Source organism: Pelophylax lessonae (assembly GCF_965119305.1).
Source record: "Pelophylax lessonae genome assembly, chromosome: 8".
NCBI lineage: Eukaryota > Metazoa > Chordata > Amphibia > Anura > Ranidae > Pelophylax > Pelophylax lessonae.
This window is the reverse complement of record NC_138775.1, coordinates 87335719-87362538: the sequence shown is the minus strand read 5'-3', so window position 1 is coordinate 87362538 and position 26820 is coordinate 87335719. Positions and strand designations below refer to the sequence as shown.

Below are 26820 nucleotides of genomic sequence, written 5' to 3'. Positions count from 1 at the left end.
ACCACACTAGGCCCCAATTACTATTGTTTGTACCCCTAAAAGGCTAGATGAGGAGTAGGGGGAGTATGGAACAGGCAGCACCCTCAAACCTTCAGAAGTATGAGATGAACCCCAACAACTTGGAAAGGTGGATCTCTCTCACACGTACCAACACAGACTATCCCCCAATTTAACTGATCCCCAAAGGTTTTTGATTAAATAGCGGAATAGAAAATATGATCCAAAAAAAGTGTATGTATATCACACGTACACAACCACACTAGGCCCCAATTACTATTGTTTGTACCCCTAAAAGGCTAGATGAGGAGTAGGGGGGTATGGAACAGGCAGCACCCTCAAACCTTCAGAAGTATGAGATGAACCCCAACAACTTGGAAAGGTGGATCTCTCTCACACGTACCAACACAGACTATCCCCCAATTTAACTGATCCCCAAAGGTTTTTGATTAAATAGCGGAATAGAAAATATGATCCAAAAAAAGTGTATGTATATCACACGTACACAACCACACTAGGCCCCAATTACTATTGTTTGTACCCCTAAAAGGCTAGGAGTAGGGGGAGTATGGAACAGGCAGCACCCTCAAACCTTCAGAAGTATGAGATGAACCCCAACAACTTGGAAAGGTGGATCTCTCTCACACGTACCAACACAGACTATCCCCCAATTTAACTGATCCCCAAAGGTTTTTGATTAAATAGCGGAATAGAAAATATGATCCAAAAAAAGTGTATGTATATCACACGTACACAACCACACTGGGCCCCAATTACTATTGTTTGTACCCCTAAAAGGCTAGATGAGGAGTAGGGGGAGTATGGAACAGGCAGCACCCTCAAACCTTCAGAAGTATGAGATGAACCCCAACAACTTGGAAAGGTGGATCTCTCTCACACGTACCAACACAGACTATCCCCCAATTTAACTGATCCCCAAAGGTTTTTGATTAAATAGCGGAATAGAAAATATGATCCAAAAAAAGTGTATGTATATCACACGTACACAACCACACTAGGCCCCAATTACTATTGTTTGTACCCCTAAAAGGCTAGATGAGGAGTAGGGGGAGTATGGAACAGGCAGCACCCTCAAACCTTCAGAAGTATGAGATGAACCCCAACAACTTGGAAAGGTGGATCTCTCTCACACGTACCAACACAGACTATCCCCCAATTTAACTGATCCCCAAAGGTTTTTGATTAAATAGCGGAATAGAAAATATGATCCAAAAAAAGTGTATGTATATCACACGTACACAACCACACTAGGCCCCAATTACTATTGTTTGTACCCCTAAAAGGCTAGATGAGGAGTAGGGGGGGTATGGAACAGGCAGCACCCTCAAACCTTCAGAAGTATGAGATGAACCCCAACAACTTGGAAAGGTGGATCTCTCTCACACGTACCAACACAGACTATCCCCCAATTTAACTGATCCCCAAAGGTTTTTGATTAAATAGCGGAATAGAAAATATGATCCAAAAAAAGTGTATGTATATCACACGTACACAACCACACTAGGCCCCAATTACTATTGTTTGTACCCCTAAAAGGCTAGATGAGGAGTAGGGGGGGTATGGAACAGGCAGCACCCTCAAACCTTCAGAAGTATGAGATGAACCCCAACAACTTGGAAAGGTGGATCTCTCTCACACGTACCAACACAGACTATCCCCCAATTTAACTGATCCCCAAAGGTTTTTGATTAAATAGCGGAATAGAAAATATGATCCAAAAAAAGTGTATGTATATCACACGTACACAACCACACTGGGCCCCAATTACTATTGTTTGTACCCCTAAAAGGCTAGGAGTAGGGGGAGTATGGAACAGGCAGCACCCTCAAACCTTCAGAAGTATGAGATGAACCCCAACAACTTGGAAAGGTGGATCTCTCTCACACGTACCAACACAGACTATCCCCCAATTTAACTGATCCCCAAAGGTTTTTGATTAAATAGCGGAATAGAAAATATGATCCAAAAAAAGTGTATGTATATCACACGTACACAACCACACTAGGCCCCAATTACTATTGTTTGTACCCCTAAAAGGCTAGATGAGGAGTAGGGGGAGTATGGAACAGGCAGCACCCTCAAACCTTCAGAAGTATGAGATGAACCCCAACAACTTGGAAAGGTGGATCTCTCTCACACGTACCAACACAGACTATCCCCCAATTTAACTGATCCCCAAAGGTTTTTGATTAAATAGCGGAATAGAAAATATGATCCAAAAAAAGTGTATGTATATCACACGTACACAACCACACTAGGCCCCAATTACTATTGTTTGTACCCCTAAAAGGCTAGGAGTAGGGGGAGTATGGAACAGGCAGCACCCTCAAACCTTCAGAAGTATGAGATGAACCCCAACAACTTGGAAAGGTGGATCTCTCTCACACGTACCAACACAGACTATCCCCCAATTTAACTGATCCCCAAAGGTTTTTGATTAAATAGCGGAATAGAAAATATGATCCAAAAAAAGTGTATGTATATCACACGTACACAACCACACTGGGCCCCAATTACTATTGTTTGTACCCCTAAAAGGCTAGGAGTAGGGGGAGTATGGAACAGGCAGCACCCTCAAACCTTCAGAAGTATGAGATGAACCCCAACAACTTGGAAAGGTGGATCTCTCTCACACGTACCAACACAGACTATCCCCCAATTTAACTGATCCCCAAAAGTTTTTGATTAAATAGCGGAATAGAAAATATGATCCAAAAAAAGTGTATGTATATCACACGTACACAACCACACTGGGCCCCAATTACTATTGTTTGTACCCCTAAAAGGCTAGATGAGGAGTAGGGGGAGTATGGAACAGGCAGCACCCTCAAACCTTCAGAAGTATGAGATGAACCCCAACAACTTGGAAAGGTGGATCTCTCTCACACGTACCAACACAGACTATCCCCCAATTTAACTGATCCCCAAAGGTTTTTGATTAAATAGCGGAATAGAAAATATGATCCAAAAAAAGTGTATGTATATCACACGTACACAACCACACTGGGCCCCAATTACTATTGTTTGTACCCCTAAAAGGCTAGATGAGGAGTAGGGGGAGACAGGGGACTGCTCCCTGGGTGCCTATCCTGACTGGGTTCCCTCGGGGGTGCTCACATTCCACGTGTTACATGATGGCGCCTTCTAGGTTATCCACTTTCTCTGTGATTTCGTGGAATGTTAGGGGCCTTAATTCCAAATTCAAGAGGGCTCTCCTATTTCAGTACCTGCAACGTTATAGCCCCTCCATTCTGATTCTGCAGGAGACTCATCTGGTGGGCAGCAAGCTTCTCTCACTAAAACGGCCTTGGGTACAAAAGTCCTTTCATGCCTCTTACTCTACGTATGCCAGAGGGGTCACCATTCTGATTCGGAAATCCTTGCCCTGCGAGGTGGAGGCGGTACATACCGACCCCTCTGGTAGGTATGTGGTATTGGTGCTCACGATGTGGAGACAGAGGTATGTGGTGGCGGGTATCTATGTGCCCCCGCCGTTTAAAGCTGAGGTCCTCTACACCGTCCTGGAGAGAGTGTCCAAATACTGTCCGGCCAAGGTGCTTCTCCTGGGGGATTTCAATGCCATCCTCTCCCCGGACCTGGATAGACCTGTGCCACCCAAGACCTTCTCCGGGGACCTTCTCCGTTGGGCTGAGGCCGCGGGGCTTCAGGAGGTTTGGCGTTGGAAGTACCCTCAGGAGCGAGCCTACTCCTGTTTTTCGGCCACTTACAAAACGGCGTCCAGGATTGACTATGGTTTCGCCAATCCGTCGATGTTGCTGGATGTGGAGGGGGTCTCTTACCTCCCCAGCGGCTTGTCGGACCATAGTCCCCTGCGGGTCGTCCTGCGGACGGGGTGTGATCGTGACGGCTCCATGTGGCGTCTCGGCGCCCACTGGGTCGAGCACCCTGATATTGTGACTCAGACCCCGTCCGTGATTCGTGAGTATTGGGACATCAATGCGGATACGGCCTCTCCCGGGATGGTGTGGGATGCCTTCAAAGCAGTAACAAGAGGTCATTACATGTCGACCATCAAAGCTGTCAAGGTGCGCCAGGCGCTTACGGTGACGACCCTGGAGTCGGCGGCTGAGGAGGCCTCCGACCGTTACGTTCGGGACCCCTCGGCAGTCAACTTTGAGGGGTTGCAGGCAGCCAAACGGGACCTGCATCTCCACTTGGCTGAGGTCGCCAGGCTGTCCATGTATTGTGCTAAACAGAAGTTCTTTGAGCACGGGGACCGAAATGGGAGGCTGCTGGCCACCATGTCTCATCATGATACCCCCCTCACATTGGTGCCTGAACTTGCCTCCCCTACGGGGGAGGCGATCACCTCTCCGACGGGGATACTGGAGGCGTTCCGGACTTTCTACTCACGGTTATATGATACTACCCTCCCAGCTGACCTCGGCCCGGAGGTCCTGCAGGGGCTCCTGGACCCCGTGGCTCTGGGCTGGCTGTCGGACTCGGAGCGTGTGGGTCTGGTTCGGCCGGTCACGGCGGAGGAGGTGGAGGTGGTGATTAGGTCCATTCCCAGGGGCAAAGCCCCGGGCCCTGACGGGTTACCTATTGAATTTTATGGGACTCACGTGGTGGTTCTGGCCCCTCTCTTGGCAGCCTTATACAATGACTGTCTGGAGATGGGCTCTTTGCCACCCTCTATGGCAGAAGCCCATGTCATCTTAATTCACAAAGCCCCTAAAGATCCTAAATTATGTGCTTCCTACCGACCGATCGCCTTACTTAATTGCGATCTAAAGATCCTCACTAAAATCCTAGCCTCCAGGCTTCGGCCTATCCTCCCCTCTGTGATTGACCAGGACCAGACTGGGTTTATGGCCCGTAGGTCTACGGACATTAATCTGCGAAGGTTGTTTACGAATCTACAGACGCAGCATCTGAACGCTGGCACGAGGGTGGTGGCATCTCTAGATATAGAGAAGGCATTCGACTCGGTGGAATGGCCCTTTTTGTGGGAAGTGCTGAGGAGAATGGGATTCCCCCTTTTGTTCATCCGGTGGCTACAGATTATATACCGTTCCCCCAGAGCGATGATCCGTCTTGGGGGCCGGTTGTCTGCCCCCTTTTCACTGTACAGGGGCACGCGGCAGGGCTGCCCGCTCTCTCCGGCCTTGTTCGCCATCGCCATGGAACCTGTGGCTGAGGCACTTCGGACCTCTCCGGAGGTTCGGGGGTTGCGTGTGGCGTGGCTGGAGGAGAGGGTGGCTCTGTACGCAGATGACCTTCTGCTGTTCCTGCAGGACGCTGGTCCCTCCCTCCGGGGGGCCCTGGACATCCTGGATGGTTTTTCCAGGGTCACGGGCCTGCGGGTGAACTGGACCAAGTCTCAGCTGCTGGCGATCGATGGGGCTGCACGTGCTGCCGCCCCGTCGGATCTCGAGCTTCAGTGGGTTGATAGTTTTGTGTATTTGGGGGTGCGGGTTTCCAAAGATCCCACGGCCTTTATCTCACTGAATCTTGACCCTGTTTTGCGGGATGTCAGGGCTAAACTGAAGGCATGGGAGAACCTTCCTCTGTCCCTGCTGGGGCGGGTGAACCTGGTGAAAATGAAAATCCTCCCCAAACTGACGTATCTCTTCCGCCACTCACCACAGTGGATCCCCAAAGCTTTTTTTGCTAATCTCAATAAGCTCTTCTCCTCCTTCTTGTGGGGCTCCCGCCCTCCCAGGTACAAATTCTCCACGCTTATGAGACCTCATAAGACCTCAAAAAACCATATTTTTTGGCCTCCCAACTGGTCACTGCGGTGTGGTGGTTGTCTCCTGACGCCTCCAACTCCGCGGTGGTGACGGAGGCTGCGGTGCTGGGGTCGGTGGAGGCGTTGACACACTTGCTTTTCAGGGGTCTCCGGGCTCCATATCCTTTGACTTCCTCCATGCGGACGACGATTAGAGCCTGGCGCCAGGGCCTGGCCCTGGAGGCCTACCCCGACACCGCAGTCTCCCCCAATGCACCACTGTGGATCAATCCTACCTTACCTCACCTCTACTCTCTGCCGGATCCGGCCGCCTGGACCAAGTTTGGTATTAAAAGGGTCTCGGACCTATCCTCAGACCTTTCCCTTCCCACATTCTCCCGCCTCCTTGAATCTCACGGGTTGCCCTCATCCCACTTGTTTCGCTACCTGCAGTTGTCCCATGCCTTCAGGGCCCAGTTTCCGCAGGGGGGGGGGGGCGGTGCAGTCGGACTTGGAGCGGGTTCTCCGGTTTGACTGTTCTGACCGAGCGGCTTCCGTTCTGCATGCTCACCTCCTTCGGGTGTTCTCTCCGGAGCTCACGGGCCTCCGGGAGCGTTGGGCCCGGGATGTTCCGGAGTTGGATGCGGAGGACTGGCAGCAGATGTGGGACTCCCCGTTCAAGATCTTGATCTCACTCAGGGACCGTATGGTACAATATAAGATTGCACATCGGGCGTATCTTACCCCTCATCGCCTGCATAAGATTCATGGCTCTAACTCCCCGGAGTGCTGGCGCTGTGGCAGCACCCCTGGGGACTTTATTCACATCTTTTGGACATGCCCGGCCCTGGCGGACTATTGGTCGCGGGTGTTCGCGGCGGCCAGAGGAATATTGCAGATATCGATCAACCCCACTCCGCGGTTGGCCCTCCTGGGCCTGCTGGATGATCTGCTACCCCGGGTGGCGGACCGCACTCTCCTGGGTCTCATGCTATTCTACGCCAGGAAAAATGTTGTTCTTCACTGGAGACAGCGGTCCCCCCCCCCGCTTCGGCGGTGGAGGGCGCTGGTGGATTCAGTTATACCATTGTATAAGGATACGTATACTCACAGAGGTTGCCCCAAGAAGCATGATAGGGTCTGGGCCAAGTGGCTGGCGGACTCCGCAATCCCGATCCTGGCTGACTGCCTGGGTGGGGATGCCCCGGCCGATGGCTAGTTGCCAGGGGGACACGGCGGGGTCCCCTCGTTTGGAGCATGGTGGGTCCCCTGTATTGGTGTATAATTTGTTGTACCTTAACGTGTATTTATTACGTTATGACTGCTGTTTCGGTGATTGCTTGCTCCTGCGTGGGCGCCCCCCTCTGAATGTATTTCTGTTTCCAGCGCATGCCGTGTGTGGCGAGGCTGGTTGGTGGACCTATTGTACCAATGTTTGTCTATGTGTTGTTAACTTGTTTAAAACAATAAAAAGATTTTCAAAAAAAAAAAAAAAATAGCGGAATAGAAAATATGATCCAAAAAAAGTGTATGTATATCACACGTACACAACCACACTAGGCCCCAATTACTATTGTTTGTACCCCTAAAAGGCTAGATGAGGAGTAGGGGGGGTATGGAACAGGCAGCACCCTCAAACCTTCAGAAGTATGAGATGAACCCCAACAACTTGGAAAGGTGGATCTCTCTCACACGTACCAACACAGACTATCCCCCAATTTAACTGATCCCCAAAGGTTTTTGATTAAATAGCGGAATAGAAAATATGATCCAAAAAAAGTGTATGTATATCACACGTACACAACCACACTAGGCCCCAATTACTATTGTTTGTACCCCTAAAAGGCTAGATGAGGAGTAGGGGGGGTATGGAACAGGCAGCACCCTCAAACCTTCAGAAGTATGAGATGAACCCCAACAACTTGGAAAGGTGGATCTCTCTCACACGTACCAACACAGACTATCCCCCAATTTAACTGATCCCCAAAGGTTTTTGATTAAATAGCGGAATAGAAAATATGATCCAAAAAAAGTGTATGTATATCACACGTACACAACCACACTGGGCCCCAATTACTATTGTTTGTACCCCTAAAAGGCTAGGAGTAGGGGGAGTATGGAACAGGCAGCACCCTCAAACCTTCAGAAGTATGAGATGAACCCCAACAACTTGGAAAGGTGGATCTCTCTCACACGTACCAACACAGACTATCCCCCAATTTAACTGATCCCCAAAGGTTTTTGATTAAATAGCGGAATAGAAAATATGATCCAAAAAAAGTGTATGTATATCACACGTACACAACCACACTAGGCCCCAATTACTATTGTTTGTACCCCTAAAAGGCTAGATGAGGAGTAGGGGGAGTATGGAACAGGCAGCACCCTCAAATCTTCAGAAGTATGAGATGAACCCCAACAACTTGGAAAGGTGGATCTCTCTCACACGTACCAACACAGACTATCCCCCAATTTAACTGATCCCCAAAGGTTTTTGATTAAATAGCGGAATAGAAAATATGATCCAAAAAAAGTGTATGTATATCACACGTACACAACCACACTAGGCCCCAATTACTATTGTTTGTACCCCTAAAAGGCTAGATGAGGAGTAGGGGGGGTATGGAACAGGCAGCACCCTCAAACCTTCAGAAGTATGAGATGAACCCCAACAACTTGGAAAGGTGGATCTCTCTCACACGTACCAACACAGACTATCCCCCAATTTAACTGATCCCCAAAGGTTTTTGATTAAATAGCGGAATAGAAAATATGATCCAAAAAAAGTGTATGTATATCACACGTACACAACCACACTAGGCCCCAATTACTATTGTTTGTACCCCTAAAAGGCTAGATGAGGAGTAGGGGGGGTATGGAACAGGCAGCACCCTCAAACCTTCAGAAGTATGAGATGAACCCCAACAACTTGGAAAGGTGGATCTCTCTCACACGTACCAACACAGACTATCCCCCAATTTAACTGATCCCCAAAGGTTTTTGATTAAATAGCGGAATAGAAAATATGATCCAAAAAAAGTGTATGTATATCACACGTACACAACCACACTGGGCCCCAATTACTATTGTTTGTACCCCTAAAAGGCTAGGAGTAGGGGGAGTATGGAACAGGCAGCACCCTCAAACCTTCAGAAGTATGAGATGAACCCCAACAACTTGGAAAGGTGGATCTCTCTCACACGTACCAACACAGACTATCCCCCAATTTAACTGATCCCCAAAGGTTTTTGATTAAATAGCGGAATAGAAAATATGATCCAAAAAAAGTGTATGTATATCACACGTACACAACCACACTAGGCCCCAATTACTATTGTTTGTACCCCTAAAAGGCTAGATGAGGAGTAGGGGGAGTATGGAACAGGCAGCACCCTCAAACCTTCAGAAGTATGAGATGAACCCCAACAACTTGGAAAGGTGGATCTCTCTCACACGTACCAACACAGACTATCCCCCAATTTAACTGATCCCCAAAGGTTTTTGATTAAATAGCGGAATAGAAAATATGATCCAAAAAAAGTGTATGTATATCACACGTACACAACCACACTAGGCCCCAATTACTATTGTTTGTACCCCTAAAAGGCTAGATGAGGAGTAGGGGGGTATGGAACAGGCAGCACCCTCAAACCTTCAGAAGTATGAGATGAACCCCAACAACTTGGAAAGGTGGATCTCTCTCACACGTACCAACACAGACTATCCCCCAATTTAACTGATCCCCAAAGGTTTTTGATTAAATAGCGGAATAGAAAATATGATCCAAAAAAAGTGTATGTATATCACACGTACACAACCACACTAGGCCCCAATTACTATTGTTTGTACCCCTAAAAGGCTAGGAGTAGGGGGAGTATGGAACAGGCAGCACCCTCAAACCTTCAGAAGTATGAGATGAACCCCAACAACTTGGAAAGGTGGATCTCTCTCACACGTACCAACACAGACTATCCCCCAATTTAACTGATCCCCAAAGGTTTTTGATTAAATAGCGGAATAGAAAATATGATCCAAAAAAAGTGTATGTATATCACACGTACACAACCACACTAGGCCCCAATTACTATTGTTTGTACCCCTAAAAGGCTAGGAGTAGGGGGAGTATGGAACAGGCAGCACCCTCAAACCTTCAGAAGTATGAGATGAACCCCAACAACTTGGAAAGGTGGATCTCTCTCACACGTACCAACACAGACTATCCCCCAATTTAACTGATCCCCAAAGGTTTTTGATTAAATAGCGGAATAGAAAATATGATCCAAAAAAAGTGTATGTATATCACACGTACACAACCACACTAGGCCCCAATTACTATTGTTTGTACCCCTAAAAGGCTAGATGAGGAGTAGGGGGAGTATGGAACAGGCAGCACCCTCAAATCTTCAGAAGTATGAGATTGTGTTCACTGTACCCTACAAAGATTGAGTTCACTGCACCCCACAATGATTGTGTTCACTGCACCCCACAAAGATTGTGTTCACTGCACCTCACAAAGATTGTGTTCACTGTACCCCCCAAAGATTGTGTTCACTGCACCCCACAAAGATTCTGTTCACTGTACCCCACAAAGATTGTGTTCACTGCACCCTAAAAGGATGTTGTTCACTGCACCCCACAAAGATTGTGTTCACTGCACCCTAAAAGGATGTTGTTCACTGCACCCCAAAAAGATTGTGTTCACTGTACCCCCCCAAAGATTGTGTTCACTGCACCCCACAAAGATTGTGTTCACTGCACCCCAAAAAGATTGTGTTCACTGTACCCCCCAAAGATTGTGTTCACTGCACCCCAAAAAGATTGTGTTCACTGTACCCCCCAAAGATTGTGTTCACTGCACCCCACAAAGATTCTGTTCACTGTACCCCACAAAGATTGTGTTCACTGCACCCCAAAAAGATTGTGTTCACTGTACCCCCCCAAAGATTGTGTTCACTGCACCCCACAAAGATTCTGTTCACTGTACCCCACAAAGATTGTGTTCACTGCACCCCAAAAAAGATTGTGTTCACTGCACCCCAAAAAGATTGTGTTCACTGTACCCCCCAAAGATTGTGTTCACTGCACCCCACAAAGATTCTGTTCACTGTACCCCACAAAGATTCTGTTCACTGTACCCCACAAAGATTGTGTTCACTGCACCCCAAAAAGATTGTGTTCACTGTACCCCCCAAAGATTGTGTTCACTGCACCCCACAAAGATTCTGTTCACTGTACCCCACAAAGATTGTGTTCACTGCACCCCAAAAAAGATTGTGTTCACTGCACCCCAAAAAGGATGTTGTTCACTGCACCCCAAAAAGGATGTTGTTCACTCCACCCCAAAAAGATTGTGTTCACTGCACCCCACAAAGATTGTGTTCACTGCACCCCAAAAAGATTGTGTTCACTGCACCCCAAAAATGATTTTGTTCACTGCACCCCAAAAAGGATTTTGTTCACTGCACCCCAAAAAGGATGTTGTTCACTCCACCCCAAAAAGATTGTGTTCACTGCACCCCAAAAAGATTGTGTTCACTGCACCCCACAAAGGATTTTGTTCACTGCACCCCAAAAAGATTGTGTTCACTGCACCCCAAAAAGGATGTTGTTCACTGCACCCCAAAAAGGATTTTGTTCACTGCACCCCAAAAAGATTGTGTTCACTGCACCCCACAAAGGATTTTGTTCACTGCACCCCACAAAGATTGTGTTCACTGCACACCAAAAAGGATTGTGTTCACTGCACCCCAAAAAGATTTTGTTCACTGCACCCCAAAAAGATTGTGTTCACTGCAGCCCAAAAAGATTGTGTTCACTGCAGCCCAAAAAGATTGTGTTCACTGCAGCCCAAAAAGATTGTGTTCACTGCAGCCCAAAAAGATTGTGTTCACTGCAGCTCACACACAGAAAAATGGATGTGGATCACTGACACCTGCCTATCTCCAATCCCACACCACACAGCAATATCGATTGTAGTTTGTAGAACACAGTTTCCCTAAAATTCAGCAGACTCTGTCCCTAACAGGATTGAGAAGAGATCGTAGATCAGGATTGAGTGCAGATTCACCCCACCCCCCACACAGCAATATCGATTGTAGTTTGTAGAAGACACTGACCCTATAATTCAGCAGACTCTATCCCTAAAATGCCTACAACTCGCCCTGCCTAAACACTCCGACCTGTCCCTCAATTCTATCCGGACACAAATGGTTTTTTCCTGCCTATCTGTCCCTAATCAGCAGCCAGCACATTGATGTGTGCTCTGTCCCTTAGCTAAGCAGCAGAATGACGCTGCTGCGGCGGCTGCCTCGAACTTATAAAGACTTGGTCACATGCTTCAGACGGCCAATCACAGCTACTAAGACATTTGCAGGCATGGCTGGGATGGCTTAAGGCACACCAGTTAAACGATTGTTGATTGGCTGTTGAAAGCCCGCCATGAAAAGAGCGCCAAAGCATGCAAAACCCGGAAATAAAACGACCGAACACGGATTTTTACCCGAACATACAGTAAAGTGTCCGTGTCCGTGTTCGGGTAAAAAAAATCCAATTATTCGGTACGAACACGAATAATACAGTCCGTGTTCGCTCAACACTAATTACGCGCTAAAAAAAAAACAACAAAAATGACAAAAATCTTTCCCTTTGTTAGTAAACGCAATAACTTTTGCGCAAACCAATCAAAATACGCTTTTTGTGATTTTTTTTACCAAACATATGGTAAAAAAAAAAAATTGGCCTAAAATGTTAAAAAATTTAGATTTTTACATTTTTTTGGGGGGGGAATTTCATATAAAAAAAATGTGAAAAATATTGTTATTTTTGCAAAATTTACGCTCTTTTTTTGTTTAGAGTGCATGATCAAAATGAGGTGATCAAATACCACCAAAAGAAAGCTCTGTTTGTGGGAAAAAAAGGACACCAAATTCGTTTAGGTACAGCGTCGCACGACCGCGCAATTGTCTGTTAAAGTCACGCAGTGCTGAATCGCAAAATAGGCCCTGGTCAGGAAGGGGGTAAAATCTTCCGGGCTTAAGTGGTTAAAAAAACACTCGGCTGTCAAAAAGGTAGCAGTATTACCTTCTGAATGACTGTTAGCCACTCCACTCCTGTGCTCTCTGAAAAGCAGTCCACTACGGATCGCTTTTGAGAGACTGCCACAAGTATAAATGAGCCCTTAAAGATTCACTTGTTGGGTTGCCTAGGTGAAGCCTGGGAAAATATGGGCAGAGTATCCAGAACTGTTACATTTGCAGATATTTATGAAATATGAATATGTCTACATTTAGCTAAGATATTCGATTTCAGGGCTAGACATAGAGTATATGTATAGTTCTAGTGCAAAGTCTTTGGAATCCCATTGGACTCCACTTGCCCCTGTGGAACGTACTGTGAACGCGTATGATACATTCTGCGTTGAAGCTAATACAAGTCATTCACACCGGCTGAACTGGAAAGATCTAACAACGTGGATGGAAAAATCTCTCTTGTTGTATTGAGAAAGCCCAAGCACCCACAGCTGTCTGAATACCTGAGCAGTGACTGTATCTGATTTTTCACCCAACAATTCAATTATTTTCAATTTAAGTTTGCTGAGCCAGATGGTGCCAACAAGGCCATCTCAAATCAGCAGGAACCAGCCAATGTTTGAGTTGTGTATGACCACCTTAAGTTTTGTGCTATAAATTAGTTTGTAGACAAATGTATGGATTATATGTAGATACTTTTGGGCTTTTTTTTGTCTGAATGTAGGTCAGGCCATTTTATTCTGTTAATGCAGACCTCAGATATTTATAGATGTGGTGTAAAGAACAGCTTAGGCACTGTAACTGATGGGTCATGCAGAACAACAATAACTGTAGGCGTAGCGTAGGCTCAGTTCACAAAACTTTACTACGAGGATAAGGATGTTTATTTTAAACAATATGACTGTAATTCTCAAATCTCATTGGACAGAGCTAACAATAACTGTCATTTATTAAAAAAAAAGGATCTTTATCCTGGTCTAGTAACTTTGTGATCTGAGTCTTATATTGTAAATAGATAATTATTATTGGGCAAGGCCAATGAATTTTGAAAAATAACAGTTACATGGTTTAAATATACTTGTTTAAAATGTTATATTTAAACCTAGAGTAGAAGTAGAAGGAAAGGCTATATTATGAGCCACCTGTTAAAGTGGAACTAAAATGTATCTGAGCACCACAAACTAAAAACATTATTTAAAGTGGAACTTTAGTCAGAAAATAAAGTGATTGTAAATGATCACCTTGTAAAACAACCCATTCAGTTTAAAATAGAAATGAAAGGCAAAACATTTTTGTATAGATACATTATGAATACATTTTTTCCCTTTGTTCTATAAGTGATCACATTCCCTCTATTCTCAGCTGCATAAGAGCTGGGGGGGAGGAGAAGCAGCAGCACACTGATCTTCCCAGTGAATGGCTGTGCAGCAGGGGCATGTCAAGACAAGTCTGATCATTGGAGGAGAGTACACTAAGTTCCTAGCACAGCTAGAGAATTGACCAGGGTGTGTTCTCCTGCTTAGTGTGGTCAATTTTTAAAAGGAAAGCAAGTGGACTGACAGGAACACCTGGGATTTCACATAATGAAAGCAATACAAAGAGAACAGGATATGTTCTCATACAAGTACATGGTACAGCAGGCACATATGAGGAATATACTGTAAAGTGTTGGGGGTAACAGACACTTTAGGTCCTGCTAGATGACTTCAGGTTGGCCCCTTTTGCAGGTATAGCTGTTTAAAACATTAAAAATAAGTGCCTATAATGTTTAAAATCCAGTAATACACTGTCTCACCCTGCTCTGCACATGCTCAGTTGCTCTTCATTTTTAGGCATTTTTAGGCACTGCTGAATTTGTTAAGGCCGATCTGCTGACAGCCCTAAAGCGGAATTAAACCCTCCTATCCTTTGCAGCAATTGAAGCTGCTTCTGTTTGATCTGTAACTGTCATGGTCCTGCACATGTGACCAGCTAGGACACCAGCCATTTGATGGTTTGACAATTTGGTTGAGGACACAAGCAAATGTGACAGTTAGTAATCCCAGCATTCCAGGAATGTAACTGTTTAATCAATGGGTTTAGTTCCATTTTATGATTTACTGCTGTTCAGGGGTTCTGGTCTTCGGCCAAATGGCAGCTTCCAGCAAGAAGAAACAGGAGCAATGCTGGAGGCAATTTACAGCACACACTTGCTTAAGAACATTGGGGTTGATTTACTAAAGGCAAATCCACTGAGGACAACAAGTGCATTACAAGTGCTCTTGGAAGTGCAGTCATTGTAGATATGAGGGGAAGATCTGAAATGAGGGGAACCACTGCTGACTTCTATTATCCAATCATGTGCAAGCAAAAACGCTGTTTTTATTTTCCTTGCACATCCCCCTCAGATCTACAGCCACTGCACTTCCAAGTGCACTTCCAAGTACACTTGCAGTGCTCTTGTAGTGTAGAGTGGATTTCCCTTTAGTAAATAAACCCCATTATTTTTTTTTTTAAGTTGTTATGGGTAAAGTTCTACTTGAATTCGTTAATAATATTCAAAGAAAACTCACCCATCCATCTATGTCTCAATTCTTTATTTTGTTGAGAAATCACTTTAAAAAAACATCCCCTAGCATTTCTAGCCTCAATTATCTTGAGTAAGAGCAGATAATTCATGTAACACTTACTTCCTGGAATCCACCTGCCCTTAGTTCAGGCAGACAGGAGGGTGTGCGTAGCTGAGAAAAAACAAATGCAAATGAAGACTCCTGGGATGTATGACATCATTTTGACCTAGGAAAGAAACCAGGAAGCAACTGAACAAACTAAATATTAATAAAATAAACAAGTAAATATAATATACTTTCCTATCTTTTTTTACTAATGCTAGCAGAATAAGGATTCAAAATAGGTACTGTTTATTCAGAGAATAAAGTTCTGCTTTAAATGTTGCCTCCCCATTGCTCTTATTTTCCCCACAGTCAATTTCTTATAAATTACCATGTAAATCCCATTTTATACATTTTTCTGTGTAGGCACGTGACCACAAAGCTCTGGATAGTCTGTGTATACTGTGGAGGTCAACAATGCTGCTTAATTATTGGCCCTCTGGTCTGCATCTTATAACCCCATAAAGCCCTGGTGCTCAACCTGCGGCCCCCTGGCTGCATGCAGCCCTTTACCTTATGATGTGCAGCCTTTGGATCTCAGCAGTCTGTAGTGGGAACATTGATTAGGGGTAAAAGCATTGATCTCCACTAGCCTCATGTTACATGCTTCCAGTTTCGTATTGTCTTCTGTAGCATACCCCAGCCAAAAAAGTAGCATGACCACGCTCTATGACGTTTTCCAATTTCCTTTATTACAGGGGTCTCCAAACTTTCTAAGCAAAGGGCCAGTTTATTGTCCTTCAGACTTCGGGGGGGGGGGGGGGGGATTGTGAAATATTCCTGCCATCAGTGGGAGACAACATTGTCACATTTGGTATTAGGGGGAGGAACAGTGCTCCATCATTTGTATCATAGGGATAAATAGTGCCCCATTATTGGTGTCAATGAGAGAAATGGTGCCCAGATGTTGTGTCAGTTGGCAGAATAGTGTTTTGTATCAGCAGGAAGAATAGTGCTCCGAGGGCCGGATAAAAGGAAGCAAAGGGCCGCATTCGGCCCCCAGGCCACAGTTTTGAGACCTCTGTTCCAGTAGGTCTGCAGTTTCTGACAGTCCTTTTCAAACATTACATATATTGAACATTATGTGTGGCCCCTTGGTGATGTCAGAGGCTGCATTTTAGCTCCTAAGTTGACAACCACTGCCATAGAGCAATGACATCATCCCACTGGCGTTCATAACGTTAAAGGTGTGATCAACTGAGAGAGAGATTATGCCACACCAGCTGCAGAAAAAGAGGATTGAGCCCAAATTTTGTGTTTATTTGCCCGCATAGAAAAACTGTAGAAAGTGGTATTTACGTGGACATTTATTAAACGTATGGTGGGAGTTAAAGAGCAGAATCTGAAGGCTTAGATGGATCTGTAATAGTCTGAGATGACTCCCGCTCTGCTATTCCAAGAGCTAGGTTTCCTTACCTAACTTATACATATGGTTTCCATACACAGTGTGACCTAACTACTCAACATACCCTTTCTTTTCTACTCAATGTACCCACTGCCACCTAAGGCTGAAAGATTTTGAAGGCTGCAAAGATCCTCCTCTCTTCAGGCAGTGGGGTGCTTCCACCTGCTGGCAGAAAAGTTCAACTGATGCCTAGGCTAGAAATGCTTTTTATGTAAAGAAATTGGCATTGTCCATATAAATGGCATATGTAAGACGAATAAGCCACATCAGCAATTAGCTAGTACAAACTCCAGAGTTCTGGACTCAGGAGTTAAACTAGGACATGAATTCAGCATGTTTCTTTGGTGCTCAATGAAGTCTGTTTTTAACATTTCAGACTATCTTGTGTTTAATAACTGTTTGACTTTAGAGGTGATTTTAAATCACTTGTTTCTCGTAAATTTGTTTTGCATTATTTAAAGTGAACCTGTCAAGTTCTAAGCATTGTCCAATTGACCAAGCTGCTGACGTGCTAATAGCTGCGTTACATTTCAGGTTGATTTCTGTGGCGTCCTAGAATTCCAGGCCCAAGAAAAACTTAAAGTTCCTGTTCCTTTAAAGCATGAATAACAGCATAGTGCTTATGCTGTGCAGTTTGTACCTTTGTATCATCTAAAATACCTGACTGATCCTGCCTGGTGCTGCTGTCCCTTCTGTAAACTGACCACGTTTATCATGGCTGCTGAGCTAGGATACTGTGGTCAGTTTATGTGCCTTTGTCATCCCGCTGTCTCTCCTCTGTCCCCTCTCCTCCTCCCTCCCTGCCTGTCAGCTACTGATCTGCTCCCTGCTCCTCCCCTCCTGCAGCTAAAACTTCTGTGTTTTTTATTGAATCCCCTATGTTATGTGCCCAGTGTATGTTCTATAAAAAAAAAGACGTAGCTTTACATAGCTCCCAACTGTCCCTGATGTCGAGGGACTGTCCCACTTTAAAAACAAAGTCCTTCGGTTCCTATTTTCTCCTTATTTGTCCCTTATTTTGGTCTGATCTATAGAGTTATATATAAAATGCACTATTTATTTATTTAAAACTGTTTCCCAGCACTAAAACTTTCATCCATTTTCTACATTGCTGCATTTGTAGATTCCAAAAGCCAATATAAAGAAAGAGTAGTGTTAAAAAAGCACTCGTGGGTTTTTTTTGTACAATTCATCCTTAAGAGGGGCATGGCAGGGGGGTGTGTCCTCATTCCCATCACAGAAAGTTGGGAGATATGATTTATACCTTATTTCAGAGCGCCACTCAGCTCTCATGTGACCACCCGCCGCACTCCTCCCCTCCTCCCGGCTGACGTCAGCAGGGGATTCTCAGCCCCTCCTGCTGTAGTTATCAAACCTGGGAAGGAGAACGGCGGGCAGTCACTTGAGCGCCAAGGGGTGCTCTAAAATAAGATATAAAGCTACATATTTTTTATATAGAACATACACTGGGTCACATAACTTCATGGAACATAGCAGATTCTATTAAATTAACAAAGTGGCTTTACAACCACTTTAACTTCTGCCATTATTAGTCAGTGTCCTCTTTCATCAGTCCTGCCTCCCCCTACTATTCAACAATCCAGATGGAGAACCTTCATTGTTTGCTAAGATTCTGGTAGTGGACTATTGAATTGATGGGTCTGAGCTTAGGAGGAGGAAGGTTTTTAAAGCTGGACTCCAGGCACAAAAACTTTCCTTTAAATATATTTCTCAATAGCCACAAATGATAAAAATGTGTTGTGACACATGCCTTTACAAACTGAGATATTATCTTAAAGAGTATTAGTGACATTATGAAGGTGCTGCACCGTGATGTGGGAGGAGCTTAGTAGGCTCCACCCACTATAGGCTGTCTGCAGGGAACTTGAAAAGAGGGAGGTACTTAGACTCTTTAACCTCTACGTCTTGCATTCCTATATATGATGAATCTCTCAGTTCCCTGACATTTATACTTAATGAATGCACTATCGTGGTTTCTGCTGATGTGCTCTACCTCTGTTTATACGCATTTTGTATACTGTGTTTTCTTTGATATTTTAATAAAGTTAAATTTGAAAAAAAAAAAAGAAAAGAGGGCGGATATAAGACAAGTCACCCTGCATAAGACGAGAGAGCAGCAGTGACTGGTCTTTATTACAGGGAACTTCTGTACAGAGGTAGAGTTTCATGCTGAATTACTGTACAGATCTGGAAAAAAAAAAAAAGGTACACCAAAATTCAAGTGGCCATCCGTTATAGGTGGTCAAACACTCCGGTAAGGTGCACTTACTAGAGCTTGCTGACAGAGAAACTGCTTTGGAGGGTTTTTCTTTCAAAGAACTTTATCTCATATGGATTCATCACATATATGGACTTTATGTACATAATTCTTCACATTGTTTTTTTACTTCTGTAGAGTGTTTGTCTCTTTTTTGATGGACTTATTCCTTTATTTTTGTTTTCATGTATTTTTCACCTGTTATGTAAGTAATTGTTATTGTTTAATTCACTCTTAAACGTTACACTTCTTTTGAATTACCATTATATGTAACTAATGTGTATGAGGCTGTATCCCCCAAAAAAATATATATATAAACTTTAGCTTTAAAAGGGATGCATAGAAGATTAATAAAATAACAAACACACATACTGACCTCTATGCTGAAACATTGGTGAGATGCTGCAGCTATCCCACATCAGCTCTGAAACCGAGAACTGAGCGATCACATGTCTTCTGATTGCTCAGTCTCCTCAGATTGTAGAGCAGTGATTGTCAGTCACCATTTTCTGCTCTGCCCCTTAGGTACAGCAGAGGGCGGGCACAGCTGGCTTCAGTTATTAGCTGTTCGCTGATAGCCAGGGCTGGCTGTCAATCAGGCAGCTAGGTGGAGCTCTACAAAATTGTCAGGATCCTTCCAGAGCCTGGAGCGGCTCTGTGACGTCAGCTGATTCTGGGATCAAAGGAGAGCAAAAATAAGTGCAATTCTGCGACCTACATGAGAAAAAAAGCTTTAGCCATACTTCTCTTTTAAGTAATTACAGACATCCCTAATAGCAGGTACCACAGGGTGACTGAACAACATATCTTTTGTTCCTCTTTCATTTTCTTTCTCTTAAAGAGGAAGTAAACCCGCTTAAAAAAAATGTGAAAAAAAAAACCTGTAAAGACAAAGTACTTACCTAAAAACAAAGCCCCCTCAGTGCCGACAGGATGGCCGACAAGTTAGGCCGTCCTGCTTCCTGGAACTCGTCTTCCGGCCATCTGATTGGCCGGGGGCGTAATTACATCACTCCTGCACATGCGCACGGGAGCCGCCGTTCACGAAACTGGGATCTGAAGGAACGGCACAGGTGGCCGTTCATTCAGAGCGCATGCGCCGATGACGTCATCGGCTGCATGCAGTGTAAATATCTCCTAAACGGTGCAAGTTTAGGAGATTTTTATAGCACCTATAGGTAAATGTAAACAAAGTGGGTTTACAACCTCTTTAACCTTCCTAGCGGTATTCCCGAGTGTGACTCGGGGTAAGATTTTAGTGCCAAAAGCGGTAACCCCGAGTCACACTCGGGGTAGCGCTAAGAAGATCGCTGGATGCTGGAGGAGGTTTTACTTACCTTTTCTCCGGGATCCAGCGAAGACTGCGAGCGGTGTGCGGCGGCGGAGCTTCCTCCCGATCGTCTGCGAGCCCCGGCTTCCATCTCCGGCGACGTGACGTCCGCTGGGGGGTGGAACCGGCGGCAAATTCGAATGTAAAATGCACCAAACACACTGATACCATTCAAAATAAAATAAAATCACATTACATTACCCCCCAGTGCCCTTTCCTGCAGTTTTACTGTACTTTTTATGTAAATATATGTATATATATATATATATATACATATATATATACAGTATATATATATATATATACGTATATATATACACATATACATATATATATATATTTACACACACACACATATTATATATATATATATATATATATATATATATATATATATACATACATATATATATATATATATATATATATATATATATATATATACATATATATATATATATATATATATATACACGTAATTCTTGTGAATGAGCAGCCCAAACCAACTGTATACATTATATATATATATATATATATATATATATATATATATATATATATATATATATATATATATATATATATATATATATATATATATATATATATATATATATATATATATAATATATATATAATAAATGTATACATAATATATGTATACATACATATATATATATATATATATATATATATAATATGTATAATAAATGTATACAGTTGGTTTGGGCTGCTCATTCACAAGAATTACATGCTTTCAGCACCTAAAATAATGGTACCGCTTTCAGCACCTAAAATCCAAAAGAATCATACCGCCAGGGAGGTTAAAGTACCTAAATAAAGGCACACAATGGATGCATGTCACCTTGAAGTGTAAATTCAAGTTTTAGCACTTCAGACTCATGGCAGAATGTCATGGTAGCACCTTTCCAAAGCTTGCAGAGGTACACACCCTACATTGGTAGATCCAAATGGTCAGAGCTCCAATTTGTAGTCAGGAGCTCTTAGAACCTGCAGGAGTGGATTTCAGAAGGAAAAGGGGTATATGAAGGTGCATATTGATTAAGTCAATGAGCAAGTTATCTCAATGTGCAGTGTGTTTTTTCACTGGCTGGTTCACTTTGAAGAAACAAGGAAGTCTAACAATGTTTTACAAAGAAAAACTGTTGAAATCACTAATCACAACCAATTAACATTGTAAACTCTGTTTCTTGAAGAAGGCGCAGAGGGTTATTGCAAAGGGGGCTACATATATTCTGTTCTCATTTAGAGGCAGTGAGGGCTGGGCAGGCTCTGTGTGCCCAATGTCTGTACTGCCTCCTCTCCTCTGTTCAGTCAGTCAGAAGTCCGTCTCCTTTGTCCAGAGTTGTCAGATTGTGATGGACAGGGGAAGGGGCCACCTATCCGACAACACTGCTTAGGATCCACAGCCTTAGTTTTAATGGTTACAAGTTCTATGTGCACGGGGTCCTTTGGGGGGAGGGGGGGGGGAATTTACCAACTACTGGAGAGACTTCTTCTTTAATGGTGTATTAATATTTATAGAACCACAATAATTTATTTGTAAAAAATACATTTACCAATCTATTAGAATTTCGGAAAACCCTAACAATGAACTTTACTTATTTGCTCTCCTTTGGTCTGCTACATATACTATTGAAAGCGGTTTGTTATAGCTGCTCAAAAAGCCTAAAAAATACTTGTTGATTATGTCAGCGATTCAAAGATATCCCATGCCCTGTGCGCATTTTTTGTGTTACCTTACGGAGTCTTATTAGCCCTCCCAGTTGTTATCCTGGACTACAGAACAATTAGTCCCTAGGTTGTAGGGATAAAGGGAGTGAAGGGTTTCAGTAGTTTACCAAAAGGCAGCTGTGCTGGGTTTAAACCACTCATTCCACAGAAATTCTGCTGTTGTCAGTCCCCAACAGGACTTGGGATCTGAGGTCATTTCTAGCAGATCAACAGGTATTTTTCTGTGAATTCTGCGGTTTTAAAGGGATGAAACACGGGAAATAGGCATGCATTGTAGAAATGTTTTTTAAGGAGTAAAGAGCTGCATTTATTTGTATCTTTTATATCTACCTGGAATTAAGCAATTAAACTCTGTATTAAACCCTAATTCTAATACAAATGATAACAGGATCTATTAATATTTCCAGGTCTGAAATCTGGATACTACACCATGCCTCGACTCTCTAGCTCTGAGGATCAGTCAGAAGACACCAGCTCTCAGAAACCAGATGATGACTGGGCTAGCTCTGGGCTACCGGATAGAGAGGATGTCAGTGTCTGTACTGTTCCTGTGGAGCTTTCAAGCAGTCTGTGGCACTGTGACTCCATGCAGTCCTTGGTTATGGACTTCGGACCTTCGCTTACCGAGATCCTGGAAGGGATTAGCTTCTGCGACACCCCCAAGAAAACTGAGGGTGCCAGTGGCTTCAGTGATCCATTCATACCAACAACCAATGATGACCCATTTCATCCTAACATAGCTACTAACATTGGCACAATGGAGGTAAACCAGTCATATTATGATATCCAGGTCCCAGAACATAAAGGTCTTGCATGTTGGGAGCCAGCAACCATAGCCGAGGAAATGGAGATGGATACAGACAGTGGAATCACTGGATCAGAGCAAGGAAGCAGAGGAGTCACTGCTGATCTATGGGACTCTGGAGATGGTGATGGTGATGGTTCTGAAATTGAAATGTAGACATTCTTGAAAATAAGGAACCTCTAAAGAATGATCAAATCAGAACAAGGAAGCAGGGGAGTCACTGCTGATCTATGGGACTCTGGAGATGGTGATGGTGATGGTTCTGAAATTGAAATGTAGACATTCTTGAAAATAAGGAACCTCTAAAGAATGATCAAATCAGAACAAGGAAGCAGGGGAGTCACTGCTGATCTATGAGACTCTGGAGAATGCCTACAGTTCTGAAAAAGAAATGTAGACATTCTTGAAAAACTGAACCTTTCTGGAAGAAAAGGATGGCTCTATAAATTGTATTTTTCCATTTAACATGATTTTGAGCATGGACTCTTCCTTTGAAATGTAAAGTGCCTTTTCTTCACTCCGCTTTAACCACATGTTTATATTGGGTAGTTTTGAAGCATTCATGGAATACTAGGCTTCTATATTCATCATCATACATTGCATCTTTCTTATAATATTCTGAGCAATGGAATTTGCAGTCACGCAAAATTTAATGCACTGCCTTCAGTTGCCTCAGTGGAAAGTTCCATATTAATCCTATTTTCCATAATCTTCATCCTGCACGGTCCAAAATGATTAATGTTCTGGTGCAAATGACCTTCTAGTTATATTCATATGATGTGTTCCGGCCATGATTTCTATAAAATGTTCACATCTAGACATTTTCAGATCACTCACTAAAATGTAAAAAATGCACTGCTTCTCTTACTGTTAATTGTGCACTTGCTTAGTAACAGAGAGACGCTATGCAACACTTGAGAAGGGAAAGAGTGGGAGTAGAAATGATTTATACATTACAAAGGAAACCACTTGTGGAAAATCTCGGCTTTGGTTGACAAATAAGGACAGCACCCCTGATGACAATGAGCATTTTTACAGAATCAGGAAGGTAATATTGAGACACGTAGAGATGAAAGAAAAAGCAGAGAATAAAAAAAGCAATATAGTTAAAAGCTATATTGTGTTCATGGTGCATTTGCCAATGGAATTTTCTTAAAGGTTAAGGAACATTGTGAAAGAAGTTGTAAGTCCTGTATCATCAATTAGAGCTGTTAATGTTCAGTACGCTTTTTTTTCTTTCTTCGTCACACAGTGATGTCTGCACCTTTACCCTATATGGTATGGTGGAAAGGCATAATAGGAAGCAACCACTGTATTTTCTGGCGTATAAGACTACTTTTGAACCTCAAAAAAATCCTCCAAAAATGGGGGGTCGTCTTATACGCCAAGTATAATATCTTCAAGGTACCCTAAGTATAAGTATTACCGGTAGATATAATCTCTCAAGACGCTGGCTGTGTGGGAATCCTGTACCGGTATACCGTATGTACCGTAGCTCAGGCTACATACAGTGTACCGCACTGAGCCAACCACAGAGAGCGATGTATTCTATTATTGAATGCAAAGCCTGCTCGGATTGGCTGAGTAACATCAGCCCGTCTCTCTGTCTCTGCCAATCCGAGCCGGCTTTGCATTAAATAAAAGAATACATTGCTCTCCATGATTGGCTCGCTATACTGTATGTAACTGAAGGTACGGGACATACCGTATACCGGTACAGGATTCCCGCACAGCTAGCGTCTTGAGATTACATCTACCGGTAAGGTAATACTTATACTTAGGTTACCTTGGAGATATTATGAGAGATTACATGTATTACAGTACTTAGGTTACCTTGGAGATCTATGAGAAATCTGATGTTTTTCAATGGTGTTGCCTTGCTTCGGAAGGGAGGTAGTCTTATACGGCGAGTATAGCCCAAAACCTATGTTTTAACTTGAAAATTAGGGGGGTCGTCTTATACACCCAGTCGTCTTATACGCCGGAAAATACGGTAAATATGTTTTGGTTTCTCTGCTATTGTTACTGGGACCAGAAATATTAAAACTTATAGATCAGTGATGGCGAACCTTGGCACCCCAGATGTTTTGGAACTACATTTCCCATGATGCTGAAATGTAGTTCTAAAACATCTGGGGTGCCAAGGTTCGCTATCATTGCTATAGATCCTCTGAGCATCCCTCCAGAAATGACAAAACCCTCAAATGATCGTCTTTTCATCCACTGTGCCTATCTACTGGACATCCTCTTCATAGGGTTGCAACGTGAGCTTGTTTTTGAGAGTTGAACCCCAGGCTAACATCTAAATACATAACTCAAATTCATAACATGAACTTCTGTACATGTAAAGAGATTTATATTCTGTTAAAGTGATATTAAAGTTGTTTTTTTGTTAAAATAAAAAAAAATATACATTTATTTGAAAGGTCCCTTCCCTTCTGCCGGTCCCCTGCTGGACGCTGTCCACTCCTCTCTCCTCCAGGCGCCTCCTTAGCAACCTGTCCATGCACGCTCCTGAGCCAGGCAACGTGCCTCCATAGACACACACAGTGCCGATAACCCTTGCCCCTGCTCAATCCTCACAGGAGTTTGACTTAGAGTAGCCTATGGCTCCTGCTGCCATACTGTAAGTGTCTCCTGCATGGGCGTCCACAGGTAGGGGCAAGGGGGGACAAATGTCCCCCCCCCCGGAATCTCAACTTCCCCTTTCAAGTGGTTGTTAAGCCACTTTATACCATCCTGTCTTGTCTGTTTATTAATCCTGTGTACCTGTGTGTATGTGTTTTAAAAAAAAAGGTGTTCTTTACCAGTTTTTTTGCAGAAGGCCGAGCACCACTCATGTGACCGATCGGCTCTTTCCTCTCCCCTTCTGACAGCTGCCTGCAGCGGGCGGGGCCGAGGATTCCTTACTGATGTCAGTTGGGAGGGGACGAGGAGGAGAGAGGCGGCGGGTCACGTGAGCGGCGATTGGTGCTCTAAAAACTTGTAACGGATGGCTTATTTTTATAAAACACAGACACAGGGGCACACAGGGTTATTAAACAGACTGTAGACAGGATATGAAACTTTAAATGAAACTACAGCAGCAGGAGGAGAGGGGGGGGGCATTGATTGACATGACATTGTTGAAAAGGGGCGGAGCATGGGTGACCTTAAAATGATGCGCCCCCTGAAAAAAGTTCTGCAAGATCAGGAAGCCCAGCGCTGTTGCTGCTGAGACAACACTTGAACGGTGACTGGCGTCAGGTATATGTTTAGGGATGGGGGATAGGACAAGTAGCGGATCATTTTTTACCTTAATGCCGAGAATATATTAAGTTAAAGAACCTTTCGAATTTAGAACCACTTTAAGCCAGTCTTATTATAAAAAAAAAGAAGTATACTTTGGCACATTCTAGACAGTATAGCCCCGTACACACGTACCGATTGTCGGCCGTAAATATTCTGCCGCCGACCGATCGGCCGATTGTAGGCTTGTTAGTATGATGCTTCCGACAGCCGACAGCGCATTTTCGGCCAAACAGAATCTGTCGTGCAGACTTTAAAATATTTGTTGGCCGTCACCAGAACGGCCGATTGTTCGCCAGTCAGTACAGATTACGGCCGACAGACAGCAGATTAGCAAGACTGGGCATGCTCAGAAAAGAAAAAAGACAAGGAAAGTTATCCATCACATGACATCACTTCTGCTGTTGGCTGTTGTTGGCCGACAAAATTCATGTGCAGTCTTTTGCAGTTTTCAACAGACACGACAGCCCTGGACAAAAGACGGCCGATCGTTCGGCCGACGATCAGTACGCGTGTACGGGGCTTAAGAATTCTAATTGTGGTAGCAGCTAAACATTCAAGATTTTT

At 43.8% G+C, this 26820-nt stretch overlaps 1 protein-coding gene across 1 annotated transcript in view; it reads left to right on the top strand.

Moving 5' to 3' along the window:
- The window catches only part of CDC42EP1 (CDC42 effector protein 1), a 42545-nt gene extending 18359 nt beyond the window's left edge, over positions 1–24186 (top strand). The window contains exon 2 of the mRNA XM_082266459.1: positions 22568–24186. Within this exon, the coding sequence (XP_082122585.1) occupies positions 22568–23121 (554 nt within the window). The 3' untranslated portion in view covers positions 23122–24186. The remainder of the gene's footprint in view (positions 1–22567) is intronic.
- The last annotated feature ends 2634 nt before the right edge of the window (positions 24187–26820 follow it).